The 18,051-nt window shown below is 43.6% G+C and overlaps 1 protein-coding gene across 1 annotated transcript in view; it reads right to left on the reverse strand.

Moving 5' to 3' along the window:
• Positions 1–17,677, reverse strand: part of COPS6 (COP9 signalosome subunit 6) — a 50,991-nt gene extending 33,314 nt beyond the window's left edge. Inside the window, exons 1-4 of the mRNA XM_068116563.2 lie at positions 17,604–17,677; positions 11,402–11,524; positions 2,754–2,885; positions 2,418–2,506 (exon numbers count right to left, since the gene is read on the reverse strand). Of these exons, the coding sequence (XP_067972664.1) occupies positions 2,418–2,506; positions 2,754–2,885; positions 11,402–11,524; positions 17,604–17,640 (381 nt within the window). The 5' untranslated portion in view covers positions 17,641–17,677. The remainder of the gene's footprint in view (positions 1–2,417; positions 2,507–2,753; positions 2,886–11,401; positions 11,525–17,603) is intronic.
• Between the last annotated feature and the right edge of the window lie 374 nt (positions 17,678–18,051).

Here is an 18,051-nt window from a genome sequence, read left to right on the forward strand (position 1 = left end):
AAGCTCAACTGAAGGTGGACCTTGCAACATGACAATGACCCTAAACATACCAGTAAATCCACCAAGGAATGGTTGGAAAAGAAAGAAATGGAGGGTTCTGGAATGGCCAAGTCAAAGCCCGGATCTAAATCCCATCGAGATGTTTTGGAGGGATTTGAAACGAGCTGTGCATGCAAGAAACCCCTCAAACATCGCACAGCTGAAAGAATTCTGCATGGAGGAGTGGGAAAAAATTTCTCCCAGTCGATGTCAGAGACTGGTAGACAGTTATAAGAAACGTCTACTTGAGGTCGTTTCTGCCAAAGGGGGCAATACCACCTATTAGAGCCAAGGGTGTACTTACTTTTTCCACATGCGAAATTTGCATTTATGTTTATTTAAATTATACAATGGACTACAAAATGTAAATGTTTCATGATATTTGTTATATTATATCACCTTTATCTATCGATATTGTTGAAATGAAGATCAAATAGCTGTATGTTGAAATATGTTGAAAAAGTCAAAACTTTACATGGGGTGTACTTACTTTTTCACGTGACTCTGTGTGTGTGTGTGTGTGTGTGTGTGTGTGTGTGTGTGTGTGATTGTGTGTGTGTGTGTGTGTGTGTGTGTGTGTGTGTGTGTGTGTGTGTGTGTGTGTGTGTGTGTGTGTGTGTGTGTGTGTGTGTGTGTATATATATATATATATATATATAATTATATATATATATAAAAGTTTTGTGTCCGGCCGTCATGCTACGTCATTACGTGTATGATGTCATCATGGCGTAAACACCCGCTCACTTTGAGAGCTGCAGGAAAGGTCATTCCTCTTTGGGGTTATATAGATTACAGTCTCTCTATGATCAGGTCTCAAGAACATTGGGTGTATGTTCATTTACCAAGTTTCTTGTGGAGAGATCACCAAGTCGTTTAAACATTCGAGCAAGCACTCCATTCAAAACCCTTAAGGAACGGCTGGATTGGCAAGCACCAGCTAGCAGCTTGGTAAATGAGCACACCTCCACCCTTGTGGGGTATATAGATTACAGTAGATCGTCGCTCAGTTCTGTAAGTAAAACTTACCTCATGGATGTCGGGATTCCTCCAAATTTCTTTGTTTAATGTTATAAACAGCATTAGCGACTGTTTGAAAAGCTAATCATGTTTGTTGGTGGTTTATAATATTTTACAAGCCCGGCTAGGCCGCTGTTAGACTTTCGGTCTTGTTTATTCATGACAGTTATTTTCAGACAAGCGTTTGGCTAAATAGGCCTTCTTCTCAGTCTTCCTCAAATTCATCGAGAGGATATGGAGTCCCATGTGAGGGGGGAAGGTAAAGCAACACACCCACCAAAGATGGACAGAGTTTATGTGTTCACCTCTGCCTGCCTGCCTGCCTGCCTGCCTGTCTGTCTGCCTGTCTGTCTGTCTGTCTGTCTGCCTGTGAGCAGGATATCTCAAAAAGTTGTGTACAGATTCGGACAGAACTTGGTGGACAGTTTGGGTGTGTGAGAAGGATGAATTGATTAGATTTTGGTGAAGATCCGAATCTGGATACAAGAACTTTAAGTGATTCTTCACCATTGAGAGATTGGATGAAAAGGCATATATAACATGATATTTGAAAAGGTTATGGAAGAGTTATGAATAAACTAGGTGGATGAGTTTGGTAGATGACAAGAACAAGCCGATTAGAAATCCTGTCTATCATTGGGATACAAAACAAACTGTTCAGCCTGGCGGAGGTGTGCCCTCTTCCGAGCGCCGTTCTAATTTCCAAGTTTAATAATATTGTTTCAATGATTTGTCGCTAACTGTTCTACCAAATAGGAAATTGACTGTGCTTGATAAATTGAATGAAATCATTGCCACAATTACGAGATAATCATCAAGTATGGGTGCTTCAAAAAAAATTCACAACAGTACATGCAAACAAGTGACCCTAATTACACCCATTGGTTTAAAGAGTGCGCACAGTGAGCGCCGACGACGCAGATTGTGCACAGTGAGCGCCGACGACGCGGATTGCGCACAGTGAGCGCCGACGACGCGGATTGCGCACAGTGAGCGCCGACGACGCTGATTGCGCACAGTGAGCGCCGACGACGCGGATTGCGCACAGTGAGCGCCGACGACGCGGATTGCGCACAGTGAGCGCCGACGACGCGGATTGCGCACAGTGAGCGCCGACGACGCGGATTGCGCACAGTGAGCGCCGACGACGCGGATTGCGCACAGTGAGCGCCGACGACGCGGATTGCGCACAGTGAGCGCCGACGACGCGGATTGCGCACGGTGAAGGCCGACGACGCGGATTGCGCATAGTGAACGCCGCCGACGCGGATTGCGCATAGTGAGCACCTACGACGCGGATTGCGCATAGTGAGCACCAACGACGCGGATTGCGGGAGACTTGCAGTGAAATGACTCACCTGTTTGTGCACGTGGATGTCTGCACCATTAGGTGCATCTCCCGTCGTGTACCAGCCCAGAAACTCCAGGTCCTTAAATACCTGTTTAACTGAAGATTTGAACAAGACAGCCAGCAATCAATCATTTCAGGTCGCAATGAATGATCAATCCACCAGTTTGAACATCCAAAATAGTGAAACGAAGATGAAGTGAAAGGAACAGTGCAACTGTGGAAGTGTCATGATAGGAAATTACATTTGATCATTTAGTCAAATGACACAAGAAAACAAAATGAATTCAAACATCAACTATGCCAGAATGCACACTCACAATGCAGCAACTGGGTAAAAACTTACATTGTTCTTCCTTTGTGTAGTAATATTCCTTGTCAATGATGATTTTTTCTTCAATTACAGAAAACAGCAGCTCAAAGGAGTTCATCACCTCAATGTTACGACCCTCCTGCCGCCCAATCAGTGCACCCACAACTGCATACAGAAAGGATTTTAATTGCAGACAAGAAACAAACCAACTACACACTCACAAAATTCAACCCAGTACACACACTCACAAAAATCAACCCACAACACACTCACAAAAAATCAACCCACAACACTCACAAAAATCAACCAACTATATACACTCACAAAAAGCAACCAACTACACACACTCACAAAAATCAACCAACTACACACTCACAAAAATCAACCGACACACTCACAAAAATCAACCGACACACTCACAAAAATCACCCCAGTACACACACTCACAAAAAAAATCAACCAACTACACTCACGAAAATCAACCCAGAAGCCACTCACAAAAATCAACCCAGTACACACACTCACAAAAATCAACCAACTACACACTCTCAAAAAAAAAAATCAACCAACTGCACATACTCACAAAAATCAACCAACGACATGCACTCAAAAATCAACCAACTACATACACACAAAAAAATCAACCAACTACATACACACAAAAAATCAACCAACTACACACTCACAAAAATCAACTGACACACTCACAAAAATCACCCCAGTACACACACTCACAAAAATCAACCAACTACACACACTCACAAAAAAAATCAACCAACTACACACTCACGAAAATCAACCCAGAAGACACTCACAAAAATCAACCCAGTACACACACTCATAAAAACCAACCAACTACACACACTCACAAAAATCAACCAACTACACACTCTCAAAAAAAAAAAATCAACCAACTGCACATACTCACAAAAATCAACCAACGACATGCACTCAAAAATCAACCAACTACATACACTCACAAAAAATCAACCAACTACACACTCACAAAACTCAACCAACAACACAAACTCACAAAAAATCAACCAACTACACACAAAAAATCAACCAACTACACATACAAAAATCAACCAACTACATACACTCATAAAAATCAACCGACACAAAAATCAACCAACTACACACAAAAAAAAAAAATCAACCCACTACACACACACAAAAAAGAAATCAACCCACTACACTCACAAAAATCAACCAACCACATACACTCACAAAAATCAACCAACTACACACAAAAATCAACCAACACCACACTCACAAAAAAAATCAACCAACTACACAAAAAAAAAAATCAACCAACTACACACAAAAAAAAAAAATAATAATAATAATAATAAAATCAACCCACTACAACAACAACAACAACAACAACAACAACATGCATTTTAAGGCCATTTTCCCTGCGAGAGCGGGGGTTAGCCTTGCGGTCCCCATAACAATCTTCTCCATTTTGCCCTATTTTCTGCATCTCTCCTTGTTAACCTCCTTGCCCGCATTTCTTCTTCCACAATCTTCAACCAAGTCTTTCTCGGTCTTCCCCGTCCTCTACCCCCTTCTACATTCATTTCCATCACTCTTCTCAACCAGTCACTTTCATCCTTCCTCAACACATGACCAAACCACCTCAACCTGTTCCTCTTCACAGCATCAATCGCAGGCTCTATTCCCATCATCTTTCGCAATTCATCATTTGTCTTCCTCTCTCTCTCAACGATACTCCGCACATCCACCGAACCATTCGCATTTCCACCCTTTCCAGCCTTCGTTGCTGCTCCACGTTCATTACCCATGTCTCGCTCCCATAAATCATAACTCTTCTCACACATGCAGCATACACCTTTCCCTCCAGCTTCAAGGACACTCCCCTCCTCGTCAGCACGCTACTCAGTTCCCGAAACTTCTTCCATGCACATCTCACTCGAGCAACCATTGCCGAGTCTGATCCCCCTTCTCCATTCAGCGAGTCTCCGAGGTAGCAAAATGTTTTCACACCTTCCAGCTTCACACCGTCTCCAAGATCCAACTCAACATTTCCTCCATCTGCAGCTCCCTCTGTGCACACCTCACATTTGAATGTAGCTGCCACACTGGTTAATGACCCTCTCAGACCACTACATTTTTGATGAACCCACTCAGCGCACATTGTACATTGGAGTTCACTCCGACACCCTTCCTGCACACAGCACATGGCCACTTCCCAGTTCTTTGCACCTCACAACATGCTTTACCACTTGCCATCACCTTCGTCTTTCCGATATTCACCTTCAGACCTTTTGTCTCCATACATTCCTTCCACTTGTTCATTTTTTCCTTCAGTCCATCCATACTTTCCGCAATCAACACCAGATCATCTGCATACAACAACTCCCACGGAAAACCCTCCTTTATGTTCTGAGCCAGCACTTCCATCACAGCTATAAATAGTAGTGGACTTAGTACCGACCCCTGATGCACTCCCACCTTCACCTCAAACTCACCACTGTTCCCGTCCTTCGTCCTTACAGCTGTGCGCGCTCTTTTGTACATTGCCATCACTACTCTGATCAACCATTCCTCCACTCCTAACTTCCTCAATGCCCATGTCAATACTTCGCGTGGAACCCGATCGAATGCTTTCTCCAGATCAACAAACCCAAGAAACAACTTCTTCCTCTTCCCCATGTACTTCTCCTGCAACTGCATCACAATAAAGAGCGCGTCTGTCGTTCCTCGTCCTGGCATATATCCAAACTGCATTTCGTCGATCTTCACCTTCTTCCTTATCCTCCTCTCCAACACCCTTTCCAATACCTTCATTCCATGCTCCAATAACTTTGTCGCTCGGTACGAGCCACACTCCAGAGGGTCACCTTTGCCCTTGTATAGAGGGACGAGGGTACTCAGTTCCCAATCCACTGGAATGCGGCCTTCTTTCACCACCAGATTACAGATCTCTGTCATTCTCTTCACACCCCAATTTCCCGCTGCCTTCAACATATCTCCCACAACTCCCATCGGCCCTCCCGCTTTTCTACTCTTCATTGCTTTTATCGCTTCCTCAACTTCCTTCTCGGTTATCTTCTCTGCCGGTCCTAAAACTGGGTTGCTCTTGATGTTGCCATCCCATTCATTCTCTGTATTCAACAGCATTTCCATATATATTTTCCATCTTCCTTTAATTCCATCTGGGTCCACAACGATTTGTCCCACTTCATCCTTCAAGCAACTCACCCCCATCACATCACAACTCTCTTTCGCTATCTGCTTTGCAATCCTGAATACCGCTCTCTGACCCTCTTCCAAATCCAAGTGTTCTCTGAACATTTTCCTACATGCCTCCTGCGCTTTTGCTACCTCTTTCTTTGCAGCCTTCTTGGCTGCCTTATAACTTTCATGCTCTGCTTTTTCTGCTCCCGTACCCTTCGCCTTCTGCCACTCCTTGAACTTCTTCCTCTTCTTGTCAATCCTCTTTCCAACTTCCTCATCCCACCACCATGTTTCCGAGTGTCTCGGTGGTCCTTTTGTCCATCCACATACCTCACCAACGGCTCCCAACAGACTATCTTTCATTGACATGCAACCACGTTCAAGCTCAACCACATCATCCTCTACCCTACTCAGCCTCTCTTTTAATGCCTCCCTTACCGTCACCTCTTTCAACCTCCACACCTTCATTCTCGGTTGGTACTTCACCCGCCGAGCTCTCCTCGGACCTTTCACCCTTATGTCGCAGACAACCAAGTGGTGCTGTGAAACAGCCTCCTCCCCCGGGATCACCTTTGTGTCCCGGAGGTGCCCCCTATCTCGCCTACGCACCATCAGGTAGTCAACGGTTGTCATCGACCCACCTGACGTGTATGTCGTCGACCCACCTGACACCTGACGTGTAATACCGACGTAACAAGCTTATTATCCTCTTTCTGGAGCTGAGAATTACAAATCAACAAATCAGCTCCATCAGCAAACTCCAAAATCCTTTCACCTTCCCCATTTCTCACATCATATCCGTAACCCCCATGAACTCCCTCAAAACCGTCTATACTCCTTCCCACATGTCCATTTAGGTCTCCTCCTACCACAACAACTTCCTCATCTTTCACTTTTCCATCAGGTTCTCTATCGCACACCAGAACGTATCCTTCTCTTCATCGCTCCGACCAACCTGCGGAGCATATCCCGAGATGACGTTCACCAAGAGCTTTCCAATCATCATTTTCACCATCATCAACCTATCACTCACTCTAGTCACACTCACCACACTGTCTACACTGTCTACAAACTCCTCAGAAAACAGGACACCAACACCATTCACGTCCTCCGGGCACCCTTGCCACATAAACTTGTATTTCTGTCCCTGCCTACCCTTCACCATTCTCACACCACTTCCCTTCCATCTCGTCTCTTGCACACAACATATGTCCACTCTTTTTCTGACCAATACTTCCACCACTTCTCCTGATCTCCCTGTGATTGTCCCTACATTCCATGTCCCAAACCTTAGAAACTGATCTCCACTTCGGGCTGTACCCTGCCCATATGCAGTTGTAATTGTCATGGTTTTTCTTTTTGAGGCAATGTTTTTTGGCCGGATGCCCTTCCTGACGCCAACCCTCTTAGTAGCCTCTTACGACACGCAGGGATACGGTGTACCTATTCTAACCAGGGTACACACCGGGACCACTCACAACCCACAACACACTCACAAAAAAAAAAAATCAACCAACTACACACACTCACAAAAATCAACCAACTACACACTCAGAAAAATCAACCAAGTACACACACTCACAAAAATCAACCAAGTACACACACTCACAAAAATCAACCAAGTACACACTCACAAAAATCAACCAACTACACACACTCACAAAAAATCAACCAACTACATACACTCACAAAAATCAACCAACTACACACTCACGAAAATCAACCAACTACACACACACAAAAATCAACCAACGACACACTCACAAAAATCAACCTACACACTCAAAAAAAAAAAAATCAACCCACTACACACTCACAAAAATCAACCGATTGTCCGATTACACACACACACACACACACACACACACACACACACACACACACACACACACACACACACACACACACACACACACACACACACACACACACACACACACACACACAAAAATTAAGAGAAAATTAGAAAACAACTTCAAAAATGCCAAACTTCAAAAGTCCAGGCCCACATGGAAATCCAAATTTCTGGCTAAAACAACTTGATGCACTTCACAATCACTACACCAGGACATTTAACGAAGTGATCCAAGAGGAAAAGGCTGTGGATGAGTGGCTCATTGAAGGGAACATCTTTCTCATCCCAAAATCGGAGGAAACCCAATTTCCACACAAATTCCGGCCGACCAACCACATACAAACTGCTGACAGGAATCATCACATAAATGATGGACCATCATCTAACACAGCAAGGAGGTTTAGAGGTAGAACAAAAGTGATGTAAGAGGTTGTTATGGAACAATTGACCACCTACTACTGAACAAGGACAAACTTGAAAATTACAAAATGTGAAGAACTAAATTGTCCACCACCTGGACAGACGATAAGAAAGCTTTTGACAGTGTCCCACATTCGTGGATGATAAAATACATACAAATATACAAAATCAATCCCCAAATAATCAAACTTATTAAGAAAGCAATGGAGCTCTGGAATACCACATGGATATTACAGCACTCAGAAGGGAATATCGAAATACCACATGTGAAGATACGGCATGGAATCTTCCAGGAACACAGTCTTTCTCCCCCTTTTGTTTTGTCTGGTTCTGGACCCACGAAGTAACCTCATCAATGAACAAGGACACGGATACACCCGAACGACCAATAGACGAACATTCAAAGAAATAGGAAAGGCGACACATCTACTGTGCATGGAAAATTTAAAGCTCTTCTCGCCAAATGACAAAAAATCGACAGAACAACTAAAACTAGTGAAACGGTTTTCCGGGGACATTCAAATGGAATTTGGACGAGACAGGTGTGCCAAATGCACATTTGTACAAGGAAAACCAAGAAAAACATAAAAATTCACCTTGAAACAATACAGCAGTTAGAAAATTAAGCATCATACAAATACCTCGAGTAGAAGAGGGATACCAAATATGTCACAAACAAATATGCAAAACAATCAACAAAGAATACCGACGAAGAACGAAGCTGATCCTGAAAACATACCTATCCACAAGAACAAAATCAAAGCCATAAACCAGCTCACAGTACCAGTGTTCCAATATAGATGCGGATTTAAGTAACTGGGCCCAATCAGACATCAACAAGTTAGACATGAAAACAAGAAAACTCCTTACAATCCATAAAATGTTTTACAAAAACCAGTGCATCCCGAGAATGTACCTGCCGAGATGAGGGAGGGAGCGGCCTGATGGAACTCAACCAGGTGCACAGAGCGATGAGTGTAGGACGAGCTGCGTATGTGAAATGCTCAACAGACTATCGGATGCAATTTGTAAACAAACATTAACACAACAAACCTGAAAAGGTATCCCTAAAGGTAGGTTTTCACAGGACACGCGAACGGTTCGCGAAGGATGTGAATGTCGAAAAAATGGCAAAGTCCAACATTCGTATTTTAGGCTCCAAAAGTTCGCCAAACATGCGCGGGGGTTCGGAAGCGTCGTCAATTGTTCGCAGGAGTCGTTTTTTGTTCGGCGGGTATTTCAAACATTTTTGAAATATTTCAAATATTGATTTGTGGGTTTTAGGGTCACTTTGTGGGTCACTTTGTGGATTTGTGGGTCAAAACAAATATTGAAAAATATTTCAAAATTTCAAACATTTTTGAAATACCCGCCGAACAAAAAACGACTCCTGCGAACAATTGACGACGCTTCCGAACCAGTGATATTTCACTAGTTCGGAATTGTACCAGTGATATTTCAAACATTTTTGAAATACCCGCCGAACAAAAAACGACTCCTGCGAACAATTGACGACGCTTCCGAACCCCCGCGCATGTTTGGCGAACTTTTGGAGCCTAAAATACGAATGTTGGACTTTGCCATTTTTTCGACATTCGCATCCTTTGTGAACCGTTCACGTGTCCCGTGAAAACCCACCTTGCAAAGAATTTCCAAAAACAGGTGTGAATAGAAGATGCCGCACAGGAAAATGAAACAACAACAAATACAGGCCCAATAATTGCAAAAATGACAAAAAGAAATATATACAAAGAAATATCAATAAATATATACCAACAACTGGGAGAATGACAAGAGCAGGAGAATACAAAAAATAATTGGACAGAGTGAGGATAGACAAAGAAGGCACATTGGAATGGTTAAGGAGAGTTCAGCTCAACTGGGACGGAGAACGAATCGTAATAAATGTCCAAGATCAAGGACACAACACCAATGGATTAAAAAAGATGGCAGGACTGAGCCAGATGGACAAGTGTAGATTATGCAAGACAGGAACAGAAAGTACTCGTCACCTGCTCTCGGGATGCAAAAAACTATTATCAGAACAACTTTTCACACAATGGCACAACAAAGTATGCATAGTGATTCATTGACATATCTGCAAAAATGTAAACATCCCACAACCAGAAAACTCATGGAAACACAAACCAAGGGCAATCATTGAAAATGAGGACGTCATGCTCACGCACGACCCGATGATTCCATCGAGCGTGAACATACAAAACAAAACGTTGCGTCCGGACATTGTACTCAGGAGCAAAAAGGAAAAGACAACATTGATGATTGAGATATCAGTACCCAGAGATTTTGGCCTAAACAACACAGAAATCAAGAAAATGACAAAATACCAGGACCTCAAAAATCAGATCAAGAAATCTTGGAAGCTGAAGAGCATCGAAATTGTACCAGTGATAATTGGAGCAACAGGAATGATGAAGAAGCTCACAGCTTTTAAAAACCATCCCCGGGAATATTACCACAAATGGACTACAACTGGAGGCAATCCGGGGTTCGGTGACGATCCTGAAAAGAGAACTTGGAACAAAACTCTGAAAAAGTTGAATAGTTTGGGCCATGAACCGTGATCCCTTAATGACGAGGAGGTGGATACTTTGGGTACTGGGAGGACTATGTTCCACCTCCTAAAACCCACAAATGGAGATAACAACCAACGACGCACACACACACACACACACCACCAACCCACTACATGCACTCATTCACTCAACACATACCCTCACCCATTCACAAAACAAGCACACGACACACACGGCATACGACACACGCGCACACACGACACACGCACACACACGACACACGCGCACACATGACACGTGCGCACACACACACACAATCGGCCTGACGTTTGACCGAGTTGGTCATAGCAGGAATTTGGAATTTCGGCCAAGGTGCCTGAGATAGCACATCTCATCTAACAAAATGCAAAAAAGAAATCAGAAAACGACGGAACCAACAAACGGCTGAACCAATTTATCGACTGGCGGCACTTTGCCTATCTGCACTGCAGGTGAGGTGGATACATGATTGCAGTTCACCGAATAGCAAAACAACGTTTAAAAAAACATCCTGAATTTTGAATGAACAATTTCATTCTTTTGTAATCAACCTCAGTAATACATTTCAAATGTGAAAAGATTGATTGAGTTGCAGACAACAAAGACAAAGATTATTTGGACGTCACCTTGCATTGGCCGACATTCTTGAGCACGAATCCTGGTCCAGTGTTCAGATATGTTCAAGATGACCAACGGATGCAACGAGACAGAAACGCTGCCCGTGACGCCAGCAGTAGCCATCACACTCTCTGCATCAAAAAATAAGTGCAAAACTTAAGAAAAGCGCACAGACAAACCACTCATAGATACGCACTCTGGTATCACCGACCCATGCCGCTCCCACGGAATCAAACCAAATTTTCTAACAGAAATCAAAACAAAAAATGGCTGGACTACATAAATCTGATCTTGCGCAACTCTATTAACCAGTCCTACATTGACCGAAACTGAAAAGCTCCCAGTTTATTTTAAACTCTTCCTACCTGGAAAACAACAACCTCCCTCTTTCAGGATGACCAAGAACGGCACTCTTCGACATTGCTACGTCAACCAATATGCCTCCACCAAAATCATTACATCACGAGGAAGAGTACCCGTCCCAAATGATAGGAAAGGCTGGCAAAAGTATCCCCTTCCCCTCTATCTCCCTCTTCCCCCACTCCCCTGTCTCTCCCCCACTCCCCTGTCTCTCCCCCACTCCCCTGTCTCTCCCCCACTCCCCTGTCTCTCCCCCACCCCCTGTCTCTCCCGCCCCTCATATCCTGCTCACCTACTCTTCATGAAGGACACTGTGGGGATCTTTAACATCCACCAAACAAATGTTGGAAGACGGGACGCCCAGTTTAATGCCCATCGGAGGGATGGCACACAAGATTGATTTACCCAGTCTGTGAAACACCAGGATGATAGTTTGTAGCTTGGTCGGGAGTCAAACTCAGGCTAGACAGCTTAGAGGAGGGTGTGGGTACCGCGGAGGTCATCCTGTCTGTGCCGAGGTCATACCTTTACGCAATGTTAATAAACAAACTGTGATTCCATGTTGTAACGGTATGTATAACTATACGTTAAACATGTATAATAAAAGTCGAATCCGAATCCAAAAAGATTGCTACGGGTGTCCCTGGATGGTGTAAAATAAAATCAGATGTACAACAATTATCTTTAAGAGTGAAAAATAATAATTTTGGAACATTTTACCTCACGTCTCGTGGAGCCTGTTATTTAATATATCATTTAAATCACTTTTTCCTAATTTTCTTCCGATTACACTCGAGATTTTGACTATTATTTGGGCCATGAGATCCGATCATGAAATACAGAATCAGATTTCGAATATCAGCTTTAATAAGCATATACGATACATCAGTCAACCTGGCAAAGAACCACTCATTGCACAGAGCCTCACACCAACCAATCAGTGTAACCGCGAACGGACAAACGGACAGCCATCTCTGTTTTATATATGTTTTTTATATATACAGTCACGTGAAAAAGTAAGTACACCCCATGTAAAGTTTTGACTTTTTCAACATATTTCAACATACAGCTATTTGATCTTCATTTCAACAATATTGACAGATAAAGGTGATATAATATAACAAATATCATGAAACATTTACATTTTTAGTCCATTGTATAATTTAAATAAACATAAATGCAAATTTCGCATGTGGAAAAAGTAAGCACACCCCTACATTTATCACTACTTCAAATACCTAAAATTACAATCAGGTGCACCAGCTCAGGTGCAAATGATTAGAACATCGTTAGAGAGGATCCTGGAGGAACCTGTCTTATTTAAACCTCAGACATTTAGTTTGGTTTGCTCTTTGTTGTTGAAGTGTGCGGCATCACCATGCATAGATCAAAAGCGCTCTCTGAGGCCTTCAGAAAGAAGGTTATAGATGCCTACAAGTCTGGGAAGGGATTTAAAAAGATCTCCAAACAATTTGAAATCAATCATTCGACTGTCCGAAAGATCATCTATAAGTGGAGAAGATTCCAAACAACTGGAACTTGTTCAGGCCAGGCCGCCCCAGCAAGTTCAGCCCGAGAGCAGACCACAAGATGCTGAAAGAAGTCTCCAAGAACCCCAGCATGTCATCACGGGACCGACAGGTAGCTCTTGCCACTGTTGATGTCAAAGTGCACGACTCTACCATTAGAAAGACGCTGCACAAATTTTATCTACATGGGAGGTGTGCCAGGAGGATACCTTTGCTGTCCAGAAAGAACATCAGGGCAAGAATAAAGTTTGCCAATGAACACCGAGGCAAAGACCTTAGCGATGGAAGCGAGAAAGGGCAGTTTTGGCTTGCTCACGCCTGGGCATTTGACGTGCGGCGCCGGCGCAATTGTTGGAGCGCTTCCCACACAAGTGGCTACACCGGCTGCAGCGACCATCAAGCCTCTAAACGCATTTTGGGCGCATAGCTGAGTGCCGGCCATTTAAAAGGGAAACATTTTATTTCTTTTATATTTTTCTCTGCGTGTGTGTTGTGAATCTGAGTGGAGGATCCTCAAAGTTGGAAATATTCGATTTACCTCACCTTTCATTTTTTATTCCTTGCTTTATTTTTATTAAATCATAATTGTGGCATTTTCCATTTGTTGTGTCGTGTTTCTTTGTTCGTGGGTTCGGGAATAAACCCGTGTGGCTTCTGTTCAGGTAAGCACGTCGCTGCCTTCCGTCCTGTGCGTGTCGTAAAAATAACCACCAATAATTTGGACTGCGCCTCAGAATTAAAGACCGTCCGGCTATTCGTCCAAGGCTGGTGTGCATCGGCTACGGACTTGACAATATACTTATACCAAGTTTGGTCAAAATCCCATCCTGGTTCACAAGTTAGCTCGGTCACAGACATTTTACCGAACATGACCTCTGATCTTTGACCTCGTGACCCCAAAATCTACTCAATTCATCTTTACATCATTATACATACCTGTACCAAGTTTGACATTGATCTCTTCAGCAGTTCTTAATTTATGGTCGAAACGAAAACCTATCACAAACGGACGGACAGACAGCTGGACGGCCAACCCAAAAACATAATGCTTTCCGGCGAATTTGTCAGCAGAGGCATAAAAACTGTAAACTTAGGCAGATTTAATCTCATATTTACACAGATCATCAATCATTCACCATTATGATCACATCCACCCTTATAATCAATCATTCAACTGACAACTCCCAATCCCCCTCCCCAAATTGTTAAAATAACTCCAAATCCGCCCCCCCCCCCCTTCCATCAAACTGCAAAGAAAACAACTCCCAGCACACCCCAACTCAAACCCGCTAAGACGACTCCCACCACCTCCCCCAATATGCTGAGATCACCAACATATCATCATCAATCACCAACATACCTCCCCCCCGCCCCCCCCCCCCAACTGCTAAGATAACTCCTACTCCCCCCTCCAACCACCAAACTGCTAAGGTAACTCCTACTCCACCCCCCACCCCCCGACCCTAAACTGCAAAGGTAGCTCCTACTCCACCACCCCCCCCCCCCCCCAACACCAAACTGCTAAGGTAACTCCTACTCTCCCCACCCCCCCCCCACCCCACCCCCCACAAACTGCTAAAGTAACTCCCATTCCCCCCCCCCCCCCCCCACCCAAAACTGCCAAGATAACTCCTACACCCCCCTCAAACTGCTAAGATAACTCCTATTCCACCCCCCCAACCCCAAACTGTTAAGGTAACTCCTATCCTCCCCCCCCCCCCCCCCCAAACTGTTAAGGTAACTCCTATCCTCCCCCCCCCCCCCCCCCCCCACTCACCCCTCAAACTGCTAAGATAACTCCTACTCCACCCCCAACCCCAAACTGCTAAGGTAACTCCCAATCAACACCCATCTGCTAAGATTAGTCCAGTCATTCAGGCTGCAAGTCATTTAGTCAGTCAGTCAGTCTGCTGATCAACAAGTTTGTTCAGTCATTGTCTGCCAGCCAATCAATCAGGCAGAGTCAGTCTATCACACAATCAGTCATTCAGGGTACCACAGTCATTCAGGGTACCACAGTCATTCAGGGTACCACACAATCAGTCATTCAGGGGACCACACAATCAGTCATTCAGGGGACCACACAATCAGTCATTCAGTGTACCACACAATCAGTCATTCAGTGTACCACACAATCAGTCATTCAGTGTACCACACAATCAGTCATTCAGTGTACCAAACAATCAGTCATTCAGTGTACCACACAGTCATTCAGTGTACCACACAATCAGTCATTCAGTGTACCACACAATCAGTCATTCAGTGTACCACACAATCAGTCATTCAGTGTACCACACAATCAGTCATTCAGTGTACCACACAATCCGTCATTCAGTGTACCACACAATCAGTCTACCATACAGTCATTCAGGGTACCACACAATCTGTCAATCAGTCAATCAGTGTACCACACAAACAGTCAATCAGTGTACCACACAAACAGTCAATCAGTGTACCACACAATCAGTCATTCAGTGTACCACACAATCAGTCATTCAGTGTACCACACAATCAATCATTCAGTGTACCACACAATCAATCATTCAGTGTACCACACAATCAATCATTCAGTGTACCACACAATCAATCATTCAGTGTACCACACAATCAGTCAATCAGTGTGCCACACAAAGTCAATCAGTGTACCACACAATCAGTCATTCAGTGTACCACACAATCCATCATTCAGTGTACCACACAATCAGTCATTCAGTGTACCACACAATCAGTCATTCAGTGTACCACACAATCAATCATTCAGTGTACCACACAATCAGTCATTCAGTGTACCACACAATCAGTCAATCAGTGTACCACACAAGCAGTCATTCAGTGTACCACACAATCAGTCATTCAGTGTACCACACAATCAGTCATTCAGTGTACCACACAATCAGTCATTCAGTGTACCACACAAACAGTCAATCAGTCATTCAGTGTACCACACAATCAATCATTCAGTGTACCACACAATCAGTCATTCAGTGTACCACACAATCAGTCAATCAGTGTACCACACAGTCATTCAGTGTACCACACAATCAGTCATTCAGTGTACCACACAATCAGTCAATCAGTGTACCACACAGTCATTAAGTGTACCACACAAACAGTCATTCAGTGTACCACACAATCAGTCATTCAGTGTACCACACAATCAGTCATTCAGTGTACCACACAATCAGTCATTCAGTGTACCACACAATCAGTCATTCAGTGTACCACACAATCAGTCATTCAGTGTACCACACAATCAGTCATTCAGTGTACCACACAATCAGTCATTCAGTGTACCACACAATCAGTCATTCAGTGTACCACACAATCAGTCATTCAGTGTACCACACAATCAGTCATTCAGTGTACCACACAATCAGTCATTCAGTGTACCACACAATCAATCATTCAGTGTACCACACAATCAATCATTCAGTGTACCACACAATCAGTCATTCAGTGTACCACACAATCAGTCAATCAGTGTAACACACAATCAGTCATTCAGTGTACCACACAATCAGTCATTCAGTGTACCACACAAACAGTCATTCAGTGTACCACACAATCAATCATTCAGTGTACCACACAAACAGTCATTCAGTGTACCACACAATCAATCATTCAGTGTACCACACAATCAGTCATTCAGTGTACCACACAATCAGTCAATCAGTGTAACACACAATCAGTCATTCAGTGTACCACACAATCAGTCATTCAGTGTACCACACAATCAGTCATTCAGTGTACCACACAATCAGTCATTCAGTGTACCACACAATCAGTCATTCAGTGTACCACACAATCAGTCATTCAGTGTACCACACAATCAGTCATTCAGTGTACCACACAATCAGTCATTCAGTGTACCACACTATCAGTCATTCAGTGTACCACACAATCAGTCATTCAGTGTACCACACAATCAGTCATTCAGTGTACCACACAATCAGTCATTCAGTGTACCACACAATCAGTCATTCAGTGTACCACACAATCAGTCATTCAGTGTACCACACTATCAGTCATTCAGTGTACCACACAATCAGTCATTCAGTGTACCACACAATCAGTCATTCAGTGTACCACACTATCAGTCATTCAGTGTACCACACTATCAGTCATTCAGTGTACCACACAATCAGTCATTCAGTGTACCACACAATCAGTCATTCAGTGTACCACACTATCAGTCATTCAGTGTACCACACAATCAGTCATTCAGTGTACCACACAATCAGTCATTCAGTGTACCACACAATCAGTCATTCAGACGTGTAGATTTTCCGCCTCTCATTCACATGCAAGATGAACCAATTACCCATCGCTGCGTCCACCTCCATCATGCTCGCCGCCATTGCTGACACTCATCAAATATTCCATCTCCTCTTTAACTTTAAGACAACAGAGCAAAGAGAAAATGTAATAACGGCGTATTCGTGTTTTTACATCTGCTGGTACCTTGTGAAAATGTAAACGTAAGCGATATGTCTATTTAAGAGTTGTTCCAAAGATGAACACTTACACCGCACCGCGGACCAGCGTTTGCACCGCATGAGAATCCCTCAGCAATCATTCGTAGTGACGCAGTTGTATGTTATACACCGCACATTTCCCATTCCGTCGCGAGGCGCTGCATGACGTCATCACCTGGCGCCGAAGTGTCACCCCAGGGATGACGTACCTTGAAAGGGAGTCCTGTTTTCAGTCCGCTTTCTTGTTGCCAAAAATATTTTTTTATGACAAGTATGTTCGTTTGTGTGTGTTTG

This window comes from Myxine glutinosa, chromosome 5 (assembly GCF_964187855.1).
Source record: "Myxine glutinosa chromosome 5, kmMyxGlut1.1, whole genome shotgun sequence".
Taxonomy (NCBI): Eukaryota; Metazoa; Chordata; class Myxini; order Myxiniformes; family Myxinidae; genus Myxine; species Myxine glutinosa.